Source organism: Salvelinus namaycush, unplaced genomic scaffold (assembly GCF_016432855.1).
Source record: "Salvelinus namaycush isolate Seneca unplaced genomic scaffold, SaNama_1.0 Scaffold559, whole genome shotgun sequence".
NCBI lineage: Eukaryota > Metazoa > Chordata > Actinopteri > Salmoniformes > Salmonidae > Salvelinus > Salvelinus namaycush.
This window is the reverse complement of record NW_024061263.1, coordinates 137,000-154,222: the sequence shown is the minus strand read 5'-3', so window position 1 is coordinate 154,222 and position 17,223 is coordinate 137,000. Positions and strand designations below refer to the sequence as shown.

At 42.1% G+C, this 17,223-nt stretch overlaps 1 protein-coding gene across 1 annotated transcript in view; it reads right to left on the bottom strand.

Annotated features, from left to right (window-relative positions):
- Nucleotides 1–1,041: 1,041 nt before the first annotated feature.
- The window catches only part of LOC120041847 (PH-interacting protein-like), a gene marked incomplete at its 3' end in the record, with an annotated part of 56,910 nt that continues 40,728 nt past the window's right edge, over nucleotides 1,042–17,223 (bottom strand). Inside the window, exons 16-18 of the mRNA XM_038986715.1 lie at nucleotides 10,795–10,962; nucleotides 3,273–3,425; nucleotides 1,042–1,218 (exon numbers count right to left, since the gene is read on the bottom strand). Of these exons, the coding sequence (XP_038842643.1) occupies nucleotides 1,042–1,218; nucleotides 3,273–3,425; nucleotides 10,795–10,962 (498 nt within the window). The remainder of the gene's footprint in view (nucleotides 1,219–3,272; nucleotides 3,426–10,794; nucleotides 10,963–17,223) is intronic.

Genomic DNA, 17,223 nt, shown 5'->3' with positions numbered 1-17,223 from the left:
TGCTTTCGCGGTAAAGCCTTTTTGAAAGCTGACACTGTGGCTGGATTAACAAGAAGTTAAGCTTTATTTTGATGTATTACACTTGTGATTTTATGAAAGTTAAATATTTATAATTCTGTAGTTTGAATTTCGCGCTCTGCAATTTCACCGGATGTTGGCGCTACCGTCCCACCTGCCCATGAGAAGTTAACCAATCACAAGGCTCTAACACACTGATGCTAGGTCAGATTAACCAATCACAAGGCTCTAACACACTGATGCTAGGTCAGATTAACCAATCACAAGGCTCTAACACACTGATGCTAGGTCAGATTAACCAATCACAAGGCTCTAACACACTGATGCTAGGTCAGATTAACCAATCACAAGGCTCTAACACACTGATGCTAGGTCAGATTAACCAATCACAAGGCTCTAACACACTGATGCTAGGTCAGATTAACCAATCACAAGGCTCTAACACACTGATGCTAGGTCAGATTAACCAATCACAAGGCTCTAACACACTGATGCTAGGTCAGATTAACCAATCACAAGGCTCTAACACACTGATGCTAGGTCAGATTAACCAATCACAAGGCTCTAACACACTGATGCTAGGTCAGATTAACCAATCACAAGGCTCTAACACACTGATGCTAGGTCAGATTAACCAATCACAAGGCTCTAACACACTGATGCTAGGTCAGATTAACCAATCACAAGGCTCTAACACTTTGATGCTAGGTCAGGTTAGCCAATCAGGTACCTTGAGGCAGCGCTGCTGGAGGGAGAGTCACTCCTCCTCCTCTTCATAGCTTGTCGTGTCTGTCTGTCGGTTTGTCTGTCCGCCACGTGTCTGGTCTTTCTGTCGGTTTGTCTGTCCGCCATGTGTCTTGTCTGTCTGTCGGTTTGTCTGTCCGCCACGTGTCTTGTCTGTCTGTCGGTTTGCCTGTCCGCCACGTGTCTTGTCTGTCTGTCGGTTTGTCTGTCCGCCACGTGTCTTGTCTGTCTGTCGGTTTGTCTGTCCGCCACGTGTCTTGTCTGTCTGTCGGTTTGTCTGTCCACCACGTGTCTGGTCTGTCTGTCGGTTTGTCTGTCCGCCACGTGTCTGGTCTGTCTGTCTGCTCTATGTCTCGTCTTTCTGTCCGTCTGTCCATGGATGGCTTTGTAGTCAGCCAGGATGGAGTTGACATGTTCCTCAAACAAGGCAGACAGACGCAGACTCATACTGTAGATCTACACAGGAATAAGAGTGTATTAACACGTTAATAACATAAATAAGAGTGTATTAACGCGTTAATAACATGAATAAGAGTGTATTAACATGTTAATAACATGAATAAGAGTGTATTAACACGTTAATAACATGAATAAGAGTGTATTAACACGTTAATAACATGAATAAGAGTGTATTAACATGCTAATAACATGAATACGAGTGTATTAACATGTTAATAACATGAATAAGAGTGTATTAACATGTTAATAACATGAATAAGAGTGTATTAACACGTTAATAACATGAATAAGAGTGTATTAACACGTTAATAACATGAATAAGAGTGTATTAACATGTTAATAACATGAAAAGAGGTGTATCACGTTATTAACATCAATTTGAGTGTATTACCTTGTTATGAACATGAATAGGAGTGTATTAACATGTTTTGAAAATGATAAGGATAGTGTCAATGTCTTATAATTATTGATAAGAGCATATATACACGCTATAAGCATTTGCAGGAGGGTTTTAACATGTTACAAACATGAACAGGAGTGTATTAACATGTTATAAATTTGAATTGTAACTTAACATGTTATAAATATGAACAGTAACTTAACATGTTATAAATATGAACAGTAACTTAACATGTTATAAATATGAATAGTAACTTAACATGTTATAAATATGAATAGTAACTTAACATGTTATAAATATGAATAGTAACTTAACATGTTATAAATATGAATAGTAACTTAACATGTTATAAATATGAATAGTAACTTAACATGCTATAAATATGAATATTAACTTAACATGCCATAAATATGAATAGTAACTGAACATGTTATAAATATGAATAGTAACTTAACATGTTATAAATATGAATAGTAACTTAACATGTTATAAATATGAATAGTAACTTAACATGTTATAAATATGAATAGTAACTTAACATGTTATAAATATGAATAGTAACTTAACATGTTATAAATATGAATAGTAACTGCAATAACGTGTTATAAATATGAACAGTAACTTAACATGCTATAAATATGAATAGTAACTTAACATGTTATAAATATGAACAGTAACTTAACATGTTATAAATATGAATAGTAACTTAACATGTTATAAATATGAACAGTAACTTAACATGTTATAAATATGAACAGTAACTTAACATGTTATAAATATGAATAGTAACTTAACATGTTATAAATATGAATAGTAACTTAACATGTTATAAATATGAATAGTAACTTAACATGTTATAAATATGAATAGTAACTTAACATGCTATAAATATGAATATTAACTTAACATGTTATAAATATGAACAGTAACTTAACATGTTATAAATATGAATAGTAACTTAACATGTTATAAATATGAATAGTACTTAACATGTTATAAATATGAACAGTAACTTAACATGTTATAAATATGAACAGTAACTTAACATGTTATAAATATGAACAGTAACTTAACATGTTATAAATATGAATAGTAACTTAACATGTTATAAATATGAATAGTAACTTAACATGTTATAAATATGAATAGTAACTGCAATAACGTGTTATAAATATGAACAGTAACTTAACATGCTATAAATATGAATAGTAACTTAACATGTTATAAATATGAACAGTAACTTAACATGTTATAAATATGAATAGTAACTTAACATATTATAAATATGAATAGTAACTTAACATGTTATAAATATGAATAGTAACTTAACATGCTATAAATATGAATATTAACTTAACATGTTATAAATATGAACAGTAACTTAACATGTTATAAATATGAACAGTAACTTAACATGTTATAAATATGAATAGTAACTTAACATGTTATAAATATGAACAGTAACTTAACATGCTATAAATATGAATAGTAACTTAACATGTTATAAATATGAACAGTAACTTAACATGTTATAAATATGAATAGTAACTTAACATGTTATAAATATGAACAGTAACTTAACATGTTATAAATATGAATAGTAACTTAACATGTTATAAATATGAACAGTAACTGTAATAGCGCGTCTCACCCGGGACTTCTTGCTGGGTGTGTAAGCTTTAGAGTTGCTGAAGATGAGCCGTATGTCCTGGCAGAGCTCCAGAGGAGTGGTGTACTCCCCCGATCTTAGCATCGCCCTGACCGTCCGGAAGTCCATGGGGGTGTCCACGATGTCCAGATAGTCCTGAGGGTCAGGTGGACAGACCAGGTTATACAGACAGACAGGTTAATGATCGGCTCTTAATGATCGGCTATGAAAAGCCAACTGACATTTATTCCTGATTATTATTTGACCATGCTTGTCATTTATGAACATTTTGAACATCTTGGCTCTCTCTAATTCTCTCCTTCTCTCTTTCTCTCTCTCGGAGGACCTGAGCCCTAGGACCATACGTCAGGACTACCGGGCATGATGACTCCTTGCTGTCCCCAGTCCACCTGGCCTTGCTGCTGTTCCAGTTTCAACTGTTCTGCCTGCGGTTATGGAACCCCTACCTGTCCCAGACCTGCTGTTTTCAACTCTTAATGATCGGCTATGAAAAGCCAACTGACATTTATTCCTGATTATTATTTGACCATGCTTGTCATTTATGAACATTTTGAACATCTTGGCCATGTTCTGTTATAATCTCCACCCGGCACAGCCAGAAGAGGACTGGCCACCCCTCATAGCCTAGTTCCTCTCTAGGTTTCTTCCTAGGTTTTGGCCTTTCTAGGGAGTTTTTCCTAGCCACCGTGCTTCTACACCTGCATTGCTTGCTGTTTGGGGTTTTAGGCTGGGTTTCTGTACAGCACTTCGAGATATTAGCTGATGTACGAAGGGCTATATAAAATAAACTTGATTGATTGATAGAGACAGACAGACAGGTTAGAGACAGACAGACAGGTTAGATACAGACAGACAGGTTAGATACAGACAGACAGGTTAGATATAGACAGACATGTTAGAGACAGACAGGTTAGAGACAGACAGACAGGTTAGAGACAGACATGTTAGAGACAGACAGACAGGTTAGAGACAGACAGGTTAGAGACAGACAGACAGGTTAGAGACAGACATGTTAGAGACAGACAGGTTAGATACAGACAGACATGTTAGAGACAGACAGGTTAGATACAGACAGACAGGTTAGATACAGACAGACAGGTTAGAGACAGACAGACAGGTTAGAGACAGACAGACAGGTTAGATACAGACAGACATGTTAGAGACAGACAGGTTAGATACAGACAGACAGGTTAGAGACAGACAGACAGGTTAGAGACAGACAGACAGGTTAGATACAGACAGACAGGTTAGAGACAGACAGACAGGTTAGATACAGACAGACATGTTAGAGACAGACAGGTTAGATACAGACAGACATGTTAGATACAGACAGGTTAGATACAGACAGACAGGTTAGAGACAGACAGACAGGTTAGAGACAGACAGGTTAGAGACAGACAGGTTAGACACAGACAGGTTAGAGACAGACAGGTTAGAGACAGACAGACAGGTTAGAGACAGACATGTTAGAGACAGACAGACAGGTTAGAGACAGACAGGTTAGAGACAGACAGACAGGTTAGAGACAGACATGTTAGAGACAGACAGGTTAGATACAGACAGACATGTTAGAGACAGACAGGTTAGAGACAGACAGACAGGTTAGAGACAGACATGTTAGAGACAGACAGGTTAGATACAGACAGACATGTTAGAGACAGACAGGTTAGAGACAGACAGGTTAGATACAGACAGACATGTTAGATACAGACAGGTTAGATACAGACAGACAGGTTAGAGACAGACAGACAGGTTAGAGACAGACAGGTTAGAGACAGACAGGTTAGAGACAGACAGACAGGTTAGAGACAGACAAGTTAGAGACAGACATACAGGTTAGAGACAGACATACAGGTTATACAGACAGACAGGTTAGAGACAGACCAGGTTATACAGACAGACAGGTTAGAGACAGACATGTAAGAGAGAGAGGTAGATTTGTCAGACCAGGTTAGAGACAGACAGGTTATACAGACAGACAGGTTAGAGACAGACATGTAAGAGAGAGAGGTAGATGTGTCAGACCAGGTTAGAGACAGACAGGTTAGAGACAGACATGTAAGAGAGAGAGGTAGATTTGTCAGACCAGGTTATACAGACAGACAGGTTATACAGACAGACAGGTTAGAGACAGACATGTAAGAGAGAGAGGTAGATTTGTCAGACCAGGTTATACAGACAGACAAGTTAGAGACAAACAGGTTAGAGACAGACAGGTTAGAGACAGACCAGGTTATACAGACAGACCAGGTTATACAGACATACAGGTTAGAGACAGACATGTAAGAGAGAGAGGTAGATTTGTCAGACCAGGTTAGAGACAGACAGGTTATACAGACATACAGGTTAGAGACAGACATGTAAGAGAGAGAGGTAGATTGTCAGACCAGGTTGTACAGACAGACAGACCGCTTGAGAGACAGAGATGGACAGACAGCCAGGTGCGATAACAGTTACATATCGCAATATTATTTTGGACAATATCATATCGATACTTTGACTCAAATTACTGCTTTGTAAAAAAAAAATATTACAGTGCCTTTGGAAAGTATTCAGACCATTTAACTTTTTCCAAATGTTGTTAGGTTTACAGCCTTATTCTAAAATTGCTTAAATAGTTTTTTCCCTCATCAATCTACACACATACGCCATAATGACATCGCAATACCCCATAATGACATCGCAATACCCCATAATGACATCACAATACCCCATAATGACATCACAATACCCTATAATGACATCACAATGCCCCAAAATGACAGAGTTAAAATATATATATATATATATATATATATATTTTGCTCATTTATAAAAAATATCACATTTACATAAGTACTCAGACCCTTTACTCAGTACCTTGTTGAAGCACCTTTGGCAGCGATTACAGCCTTGTTTCTTCTTGGGTATGACGCTACAAGCTTGGCACACCTGTATTTGTGGAGTTTCTCCCATCCTGTGGATGTCAGGTAGATGGGGAGTGTTGATGCACAGCTATTTTCAGGTCTCTCAAGAGATGTACGATCGGGTTCAATACCGGGCTCTGGCTGGGCCACTCGAGGACATTCAGAGACTTGTTCCGAAGCCACTCCTGCGTTGTCTTGGCTTTGTGCTTAGGGTTGTTGTCCTGTTGGAAGGTGAACCTTCATCCCAGTCTGAGGTCCTGAGCGCTCTGGAGCAGCTTTTCATCAAGGATCTTGCTCCGTTCATCTTTACCTTGATCCTGACCCAGTCCCTGCCGCTGAAAAACATTCCCACAGCATGATGCTGCCACCACCATGCTTCACCGTAGGGATGGTGCCAGGTTTCCTCCAGACATGAAGCTTGGCATTCAGGCCAAAGAGTTCAATCATGGTTTCATCAGACCAGAGAATCTTGTTTCTCATGGTCTGAGAGTCCTTTAGGTGCCTTTTGGCAAACTCCAGGCGGGCTGTCATGTGCCTTTTCCTGAGGAGTGTCTTCTGTCTGGCCACTCTACCATAAAGGCCTTATTGGTGGAGTGCTGCAGAGAGGTTGTCCTTCTGGAAGGTTCTCCCATCTCCACAGAGGAACTCTGGAGCTCTGTCAGAGTGACCATCAGGTTCTTGGTCACCTCCCTGACCAAGGCCCTTCTCCCCGATCACTCAGTTTGGCCGGGTGGCCAGCTCTATGAAGAGTCTTGGTGGTTCCAAACTTCTTCCATTTAAGAATGATGGAGGCCACTGTGTTCTTGGGGACCTCCAATGCTGCAGAAATGTTTTGGTACCCTTTCCCAGATCTATGCCTCGACACAATCCTGTCTCAGAGCTCTACGGACAATTCCTTTGACCTCATGGCTTGGTTTTTGCTCTGACGTGCACTGTCAACTGTGGGACCTTATATAGACAGGTATGTGCCTTTCCAATCAATTGAATTTAACACAGGTGGACTCCAATCAAGTTGGAAACAGGATGCACCTGAGCTCAATTTCGAGTCTTATAGCAAAGCGTCTGAATACTTACGTGAATAAGGTATCTGTTTTGATTTTAAATAAATCTGCAAAAATGTCTAAAATCCTGTTTTCGCAATGTCATTATGGGGTATTGTGTGTCGGTTGCTGAGAATTAGTTTTATTTATTCCATTTTAGAATAAGGCTGTAACGTAACAATATGTGTAAAAAGTCAAGGGGTCTGTATACTATCAGAAGGTATGTAGAGAGGTGAGTAGAGGGGTGAGACAGGTATGTAAAGAGGTGAAACATGTATTTAAAGTGGTGAGACAGTTGAGTAGAGAGGTGAGACAGGTATGTAAAGAGGTGAGACAGGTATGTAAAGTGGTGAGACAGGTATGTAAAGAAGTGAGACATGTATGTAAAGAGGTGAGACATGTATGTAAAGTGGTGAGACAGGTATTTAAAGTGGTGAGACAGTTGAGTAGAGAGGTGAGACAGGTATGTAAAGAGGTGAGACAGGTATGTAAAGTGGTGAGACAGGTATGTAAAGAAGTGAGACATGTATGTAAAGAGGTGAGACAGGTATGTAAAGTGGTGAGACAGGTATGTAAAGAGGTGAGACAGGTATGTAAAGAGGTGAGACAGGTATGTAAAGAGGTGAGACAGGTATGTAAAGAGGTGAGACAGGTATTTAAAGTGGTGAGACAGGTATGTAAAGTGGTGAGACAGGTATGTAAAGAGGTGAGACAGATATTTAAAAAGGTGAGACAGGTATTTAAAGAGGTGTGACAGGTATTTAAAGAGGTGAGACAGGTATTTAAATAGGTGAGACAGGTATGTAAAGAGGTGAGCCAGGTATGTAAAAAAGTGAGACATGTATGTAAAAAAGTGAGACAGGTATGTAAAGTGGTGAGACAGGTATGTAAAGAGGTGAGACAGGTATTTAAAGAGGTGAGACGGGTATTTAAAGAGGTGAGACGGGTATTTAAAGTGGTGAGACGGGTATTTAAAGAGGTGAGACAGGTATTTAAAGTGGTGAGACAGGTATGTAAAGTGGTGAGACAGGTATGTAAAGAGGTGAGACAGGTATGTAAAGAGGTGAGACAGGTATTTAAAGAGGTGAGACAGGTATTTAAAGAGGTGAGACAGGTATTTAAAGAGGTGAGACATGTATGTAAAGAGGTGAGACAGGTATGTAAAGTGGTGAGACAGGTATGTAAAGAGGTGAGACAGGTATGTAAAGAGGTGAGACAGGTATTTAAAGTGGTGAGACAGGTATGTAAAGTGGTGAGACAGGTATGTAAAGAGGTGAGATAGATATTTAAAGAGGTGAGACAGGCATTTAAAGAGGTGAGACAGGCATTTAAAGAGGTGAGACAGGTATTTAAAGAGGTGAGACAGGTATTTAAATAGGTGAGACAGGTATGTAAAGAGGTGAGACATGTATGTAAAGAGGTGAGACAGGTATGTAAAGTGGTGAGACAGGTATGTAAAAGAGGTGAGACAGGTATTTAAAGAGGTGAGACAGGTATTTAAAGTGGTGAGACAGGTATGTAAAGAGGTGAGACAGGTATTTAAAGAGGTGAGACAGGTATTTAAAGTGGTGAGACAGGTATGTAAAAGAGGTGAGACAGGTATTTAAAGAGGTGAGACAGGTATTTAAAGTGGTGAGACAGGTATGTAAAGTGGTGAGACAGGTATGTAAAGAGGTGAGACAGGTATTTAAAGAGGTGAGACAGGTATTTAAAGAGGTGAGACAGGTATTTAAAGAGGTGAGACAGGTATTTAAAGAGGTGTGACGTATTTAAAGAGGTGAAACAGGTATTTAAAGTGGTGAGACAGGTATTTAAAGAGGTGAGACATGTATTTAAAGAGGTGAGACAGGTATTTAAAGAGGTGAGACGGGTATTTAAAGAGGTGAGACGGGTATTTAAAGAGGTGAGACGGGTATTTAAAGTGGTGAGACGGGTATTTAAAGTGGTGAGACAGGTATTTAAAGTGGTGAGACAGGTATTTAAAGTGGTGAGACAGGTATGTAAAGTGGTGAGACAGGTATGTAAAGAGGTGAGACAGGTATTTAAAGAGGTGAGACAGGTATGTAAAGAGGTGAGACAGGTATTTAAAGAGGTGTGACATGTATTTAAAGAGGTGAGACAGGTATTTAAAGTGGTGAGACAGGTATTTAAAGAGGTGAGCCAGGTATTTAAAGAGGTGAGCCAGGTATTTAAAGAGGTGAGACAGGTATTTAAAGAGGTGAGACAGGTATTTAAAGTGGTGAGACAGGTATTTAAAGTGGTGAGACAGGTATTTAAAGTGGTGAGACAGGTATGTAAAGAGGTGAGACAGGTATGTAAAGAGGTGAGACAGGTATTTAAAGTGGTGAGACAGGTATTTAAAGTGGTGAGACAGGTATTTAAAGAGGTGAGACAGGTATTTAAAGAGGTGAGACAGGTATTTAAAGAGGTGAGACAGGTATTTAAAGAGGTGAGACAGGTATTTAAAGAGGTGAGACAGGTATTTAAAGTGGTGAGACAGGTATTTAAAGTGGTGAGACAGGTATGTAAAGAGGTGAGACAGGTATTTAAAGAGGTGAGACAGGTATTTAAAGAGGTGAGACATGTATTTAAAGAGGTGAGACAGGTATTTAAAGTGGTGAGACAGGTATTTAAAGAGGTGAGACAGGAATTTAAAGAGGTGAGACAGGTATTTAAAGAGGTGAGACAGGTATTTAAAGAGGTGAGACAGGTATTTAAAGAGGTGAGACGGGTATTTAAAGAGGTGAGACGGGTATTTAAAGAGGTGAGACGGGTATTTAAAGAGGTGAGACGGGTATTTAAAGTGGTGAGACAGGTATTTAAAGTGGTGAGACAGGTATTTAAAGTGGTGAGACAGGTATGTAAAGTGGTGAGACAGGTATGTAAAGAGGTGAGACCGGTATTTAAAGAGGTGAGACAGGTATGTAAAGAGGTGAGACAGGTATTTAAAGAGGTGAGACAGGTATTTAAAGAGGTGAGACAGGTATTTAAAGAGGTGTGACATGTATTTAAAGAGGTGAGACAGGTATTTAAAGTGGTGAGACAGGTATTTAAAGAGGTGAGCCAGGTATTTAAAGAGGTGAGCCAGGTATTTAAAGAGGTGAGCCAGGTATTTAAAGAGGTGAGACAGGTATTTAAAGTGGTGAGACAGGTATTTAAAGTGGTGAGACAGGTATTTAAAGTGGTGAGACAGGTATGTAAAGAGGTGAGACAGGTATGTAAAGAGGTGAGACAGGTATTTAAAGTGGTGAGACAGGTATTTAAAGAGGTGAGACAGGTATTTAAAGAGGTGAGACAGGTATTTAAAGAGGTGAGACAGGTATTTAAAGAGGTGAGACAGGTATTTAAAGAGGTGAGACAGGTATTTAAAGTGGTGAGACAGGTATTTAAAGTGGTGAGACAGGTATTTAAAGTGGTGAGACAGGTATTTAAAGTGGTGAGACAGGTATTTAAAGTGGTGAGACAGGTATTTAAAGTGGTGAGACAGGTATTTAAAGTGGTGAGACAGGTATTTAAAGAGGTGAGACAGGTATGTAAAGAAGTGAGACAGGTATTTACGGGGTACTGTTCCAGGTCGACAGGTTGTCTGAAGGGTTCTGAGTCTTCGCACTGGAAGAGCAGGTCTATCAGTTCCTTGCTGCGCCCCCGCCAGGCCTGGGGGTCTAAGGGCCGGCCTCTCCGTACACCACCGCCACGCTGCAGCTGCTGCAGACCGACACCACGACCCTAACAACACACCATATCATCAGCACAACTATGTATTTATTAGCATCTCCAATTAGCTAACTCTTCCTGGGGTCCAAACAGGAAACAACAAATAAATTACATAATATACACCACCGTTCAACAGTTTGGGGTCACTTAGAAATGTCCTTGTTTTCCATGAAAACAGACACGAATTGAGTTGCAAAATGAATAGGAAATATAGGTAAGATGTTGAAAAAGTTATAAATAATGATTTAAAAAAAATAAATAATAATAATTGTGTCCTTCAAACTTTGTTTTCGTCAAATAATCCTCCATTTGCAGCAATTACAGCCTTGTAGACCTTTGGTATTGTAGTTGTCTATTTGTTGAGGTAATCTGAAGAGATGTCACCCCCCATGCTTCCTGAAGCACATCCCACAAGTTGGATTGGCTTGATGGGCACGTCTTACGTACCATACGGTCAAGCTGCTCCCACAACAGCTCAATAGGGTTGAGATCCGGTGACTGTGCTGGCCACTCCATTATAGATAGAATACCAGCTGACTGCTTCTTCCCTAAATAGTTATTGCATAGTTTGGAGCTGTGCTTTGGGTCATTGTCCTGTTGTAGGAGGAAATTGGCTCCAATTAAGCACCGTTCACAGGGTATGGCATGGCGTTGCAAAATGGAGTGATGGCCTTCCTTCTTCAAGATCCCTTTTACCCTGTACAAATCTCCCACTTTACCACCACCAAAGCACCCCCAGACTATCACATTGCCTCCACCAGATGGCGTCAAGCACTCCTCCAGCATCCTTTCATTTTTTCTGCGTCTCACGAATGTTCTTCTTTGTGATCCGAACACCTCAAACTTAGATTTGTCTGTCTGTTCATAACACTTTTTTTCCAATCTTCCTCTATCCAGTGTCTGTGTTCTTTTGCCCATCTTAATATTTTCTTTGTATTGGCCAGTCTGAGAGATGGCTTTATCTTTGTAACTCTTCCTAGAAGGCCAGCATCCCGGAGTCGCCTCTTCACTGTTGACGTTGAGACTGGTGTTTTACGGGTACTATTTAATGAAGCTGCCAGTTGAGGACTTGTGAGGCGTCTGTTTCTCAAACTAGACACTCTAATGTACTTTTCCTCTTGCTCAGTTGTGCACCGGGGCCTCCCACTCTTCTTTCTATTCTGAGCCAGTTTGCGCTGTTCTGTGAAGGGAGTAGCACACAGCGTTGTACGAGATCTTCAGTTTCTTGGAAATTTCTCGCATGGAGCAGCCTTCATTTCTCAGAACAAGAATAGACTGACGAGTTTTAGAAGAAAATACTTTGTTTCTGGCCATTTTGAGCCTGTAATTGAACCTACAAACGCTGACGCTCCAGATACTCAACTAGTCTAAAGGCCAGTTGTATTGCTTCTTTAATCAGGACCACAGTTTTCAGCTGTGCTAACATAATTGCAAAAGGGTTTTCTAATGATCAATTAGCCTTTTAAAATGATAAACTTGGATTAGTTAACACAACGTGCCATTGGAACACAGGAGTGATGGTTGCTGATAATGGGCCTCTGTATGCCTATGTGGATATTCCATTAAAAATCTGCCGTTTCTGGAAAATCTGGAAAGTATTCAGACCCCTTGACTTTTTCCACATTACAACTTTATTCTAAAATGTATGACATCGTTTTTTCCCCTCGTCACTCTACAAACAAAACGCCATAATTTTCTGCACATTTATAATTGTAAAAAAAAATTGCAATCACATTTACGTAAGTATTCAGACCCTTTACTTTGTTGAAGGACCTTTGGCAACGATTACAGCCTCAAGTCTTCTTGGGAATGACGTTACAAGCTTGGCACACCTGTATTTGGGGAGTTTCTCCCATTCTTCTCTGCAGATTCTCTCAAGCTCTGTCAGGTTGGATGGGGAGTGTTGCTGCACAGCAATTTTCAGGTCCAGAGATGTTCGATCGAGTTCAATGATCTCTCTGTACTTTACTCTGTTCAGCTTTGCCTCAATCCTGACTAGTCTCCCAGTCCCTGCCGATGAAAAACATCCCCACAGCATGATGCTGCCACCACCATGCTTCACCATAGGGATGGTGCCAGGTTTCCTCCAGATGTGACGCTTGACAAGCAGGCCAAAGAGTTCAATCTTGGTTTCATCAGACCAGAGAAACTTGTTTCTCATGGTCTGAGAGTCTTTAGGTTCCTTTTGGCAAACTCCAAGCGGGCTGTCAAGTGCCTTTAACTGAGGAGTGGCTTCCGTCTGGCCACTCTACCATAAAGGCCTTATTGCTGGAGCGCTGCAGAGATGGTTGTCCTTCTAGAAGGTTCTCCCATCTCCACAGAGGAATGCTGGAGCTCTGTCAGAATGACCATCGGGTTCTTGGCCACCATCCTGACCAAGGCCCTTCTCTTGTAATCCTGTTGTTTCTCACTGTGAGAACCGTGCAGGGGAAAGCGAGCGTTCTAGAATGTTAGCCTCTCTTCTCTTTACTGATCAGTGTGCACCTTGTCAGGTTGTGTATTTTGTTAGCTTCTACTGTAAAGATATTGAGATCTTGGATTTGCAATTATGGTTGAATATCCTCTGAGAGGCGTCTCACAATGGAGTCTAATGGTTGACTGGGTGGTACTGCTTCCCTCTGCAGTTTTCTGTGGGAATGAGCTGGTAGACACAACCTACACTGAGTGTACAAAACATTAAGGACACCTGCTCTTTCCATGACATAGAATGTTTCTGTACAGCACTTTGTGACATCGGCTGATGTAAAAAGGGCTTTCTAAATACATTTGATGAAGGCCCTTCTCCCTCGATTGTGTAGTTCGGCTGGGCGGCCAGCTCTAGGAAGAGTCTTGGTGGTTCCAAACCTTTTCCATTTAAGAATGATGGAGGCCACTGTGTTCTTGGGGACCTTCAATGCTGCAGAAATGTTTTGGTACCCTTCCCCAGACCTGTGCCTCGACACAATCCTAAGGACAATTCCTTCGACCTCATGGCTTGGTTTTTGCTCTGACATGCACTGTCAACTTTGGGACCTTATATAGACAGGTGTGTGCCTTTCCAAATCATGTCCAATCAATTGAATTTACCACAGGTGAACTTCAATCAAGTTGTAGAAACAAGGATGATCAATGGAAACAGGACACACCTGAGCTCAATTTCGAGTCTCATAGCAAAAGGGCTGAATACTTAGGTAAATAAGGTATTTAAAAAAAAAAAATTATACATTTGCAAACATTTCAAAACACCTGTTTTCGCTTTGTCATTATAGGGTACTGTGTGCAGATTGCTGAGAATTATATTTAATTTAATCAATTTTAGAGTAACGTAACAAAATGTGGAAAGAAGTCAAGGGGTCTGAATACTTTCCGAAGGCACTGTATATACAAAATAGTGGATTCGGCTATTTCAGCAACACACGTTGCTGACAGGTGTATAAATAGGGCAAACAGCCATGCAATATCCATAGACAAACACTGGCAGTAGAATGGCCTTATTGAAGAGCTCAGTGACTTTCAATGTGGCACCGTCATAGGATGTCACCTTTCCAACAAGTCAGTTTGTCAAATTTTTGCCCTGCTAGACCTGCCCCAGTCAACTGTAAGTACAGTTATTGTGAAGTGGAAACGTCTAGGAGCAACAGAGGCTTAGACATGAAGTGGTAAGCCACACAAGCTTACAGAACGGGACCGCCGAGTGCTGAAGCAGAACGGGACCGTCGAGTGCTGAAGCAGAACGGGACCGCCTAGTGCTGAAACAGAACGGGACCGTCGAGTGCTGAAACAGAATGGGACCGCCGAGTGCTGAAACAGAATGGGACCGCCGAGTGCTGAAACAGAATGGGACCGCCGAGTGCTGAAACAGAACGGGACCGTCGAGTGCTGAAACAGAATGGGACCGCCGAGTGCTGAAACAGAACGGGACCGCCTAGTGCTGAAACAGAACGGGACCGCCTAGTGCTGAAACAGAACGGGACCGCCTAGTGCTGAAACAGAACGGGACCGCCTAGTGCTGAAACAGAATGGGACCGCCGAGTGCTGAAACAGAACGGGACCGCCTAGTGCTGAAACAGAACGGGACCGCCTAGTGCTGAAACAGAACGGGACCGTCGAGTGCTGAAACAGAATGGGACCGCCGAGTGCTGAAACAGAACGGGACCGCCTAGTGCTGAAACAGAACGGGACCGCCTAGTGCTGAAACAGAACGGGACCGCCGAGTGCTGAAGCAGAACGGGACCGCCTAGTGCTGAAACAGAACGGGACCGCCTAGTGCTGAAACAGAACGGGACCGCCTAGTGCTGAAACAGAACGGGACCGTCGAGTGCTGAAACAGAACGGGACCGCCGAGTGCTGAAACAGAACGGGATCGCTGAGTGCTGAAACAGAACGGGATCGCGAGTGCTGAAACAGAACGGGACCGCCTAGTGCTGAAACAGAACGGGACCGCCGAGTGCTGAAACAGAACGGGACCGCCTAGTGCTGAAACAGAACGGGACCGCCTAGTGCTGAAACAGAACGGGACCGCCTAGTGCTGAAACAGAACGGGACCGCCGAGTGCTGAAGCAGAACGGGACCGCCGAGTGCTGAAACAGAACGGGACCGCCGAGTGCTGAAGCAGAACGGGACCGCCGAGTGCTGAAGCAGAACGGGACCGCCGAGTGCTGAAGCAGAACGGGACCGCCGAGTGCTGAAACAGAACGGGACCGTCGAGTGCTGAAGCAGAACGGGACCGCCGAGTGCTGAAACAGAATGGGACCGCCTAGTGCTGAAACAGAATGGGACCGCCGAGTGCTGAAACAGAACGGGACCGCCTGGTGCTGAAACAGAACGGGACCCGCCGAGTGCTGAAGCGCGTAGCACGTACAAATCATCTGTCCTCGGTTGCAACACTCACTCTTGAGTTCCAAACTGCCTCTGGAAGCAACATCAGCACAATAACTGTTCGCCGGGAGCTTCAGGAAATGGGTTTCTGTGGCCGAGAAGCCGCACACAAGCCTAAAATCACCATGCGCATTGCCAAGTGTCGGCTGGAGTGGTGTAAAGCTCGCCACTGTTGGACTCTGGAGCAGTGGAAACACTTTCTCTGGAGTGATGAATCATGCTTCACCATCTGGCAGTCCAGCAAACAAATCTGGGTTTGGCGGATGCCAGGAGAACACTACCTCCCACAATGCATAGTGCCAACTGTAAAGTTTGGTGGAGGAGGAATAATGGTCTGGGGTTGTTTTTCATGGTTTGGGCCCCTTAGTTCCAGTGAGGGGAAATCTTAATGCTACAGCTTACAATGACATTCTAGACACTTCTGTGCTTCCAACTTTGTGGCAACAGTTTGGGACAGGCCATTTCCTGTTTCAGCATGACAATGCCCCCGTGCACAAAGCGAGGTCCATACAGAAGTGGTTTGTTGAGATTGATGTGGAAGAACTTGAATGGCCTGCAGAGCCATGACCTCAATTCCATCGAACACTTTTGGGATGAATTGGAATGCCGACTGTGAGCCAGGTCTAGTCGCCCAACATCAGTGCCCAACCTCATTAATGCTCTTGTGGTTAAATGGAAGCAAGTCCCTGCAGCAATGTCCCAACATCTAGTGGAAAGCCTTCCCAGAAGAGTGGAGGCTGTTGTAGCAGCAATGTTCCAACATCTAGTGGAAAGCCTTACCAGAAGAGTGGAGGCTGTTATAGCAGCAATGTTCCAACATCTAGTGGAAAGCCTTCCCAGAAGAGTGGAGGCTGTTATAGCAGCAATGTCCCAACATCTAGTGGAAAGCCTTCCCAGAAGAGTGGAGGCTGTTATAGCAGCAATGTTCCAACATCTAGTGGAAAGCCTTCCCAGAAGAGTGGAGGCTGTTATAGCAGCAATGTTCCAACATCTAGTGGAAAGCCTTCCCAGAAGAGTGGAGGCTGTTATGGCAGCAACGTTCCAACATCTAGTGGAAAGCCTTCCCAGAAGAGTGGAGGCTGTTATAGCAGCAATGTTCCAACATCTAGTGGAAAGCCTTCCCAGAAGAGTGGAGGCTGTTATAGCAGCAATGTCCCAACATCTAGTGGAAAGCCTTCCCAGAAGAGTGGAGGCTGTTATAGCAGCAATGTTCCAACATCTAGTGGAAAGCCTTCCCAGAAGAGTGGAGGCTGTTATAGCAGCAATGTTCCAACATCTAGTGGAAAGCCTTCCCAGAAGAGTGGAGGCTGTTATGGCAGCAATGTTCCAACATCTAGTGGAAAGCCTTCCCAGAAGAGTGGAGGCTGTTATAGCAGCAATGTTCCAACATCTAGTGGAAAGCCTTCCCAGAAGAGT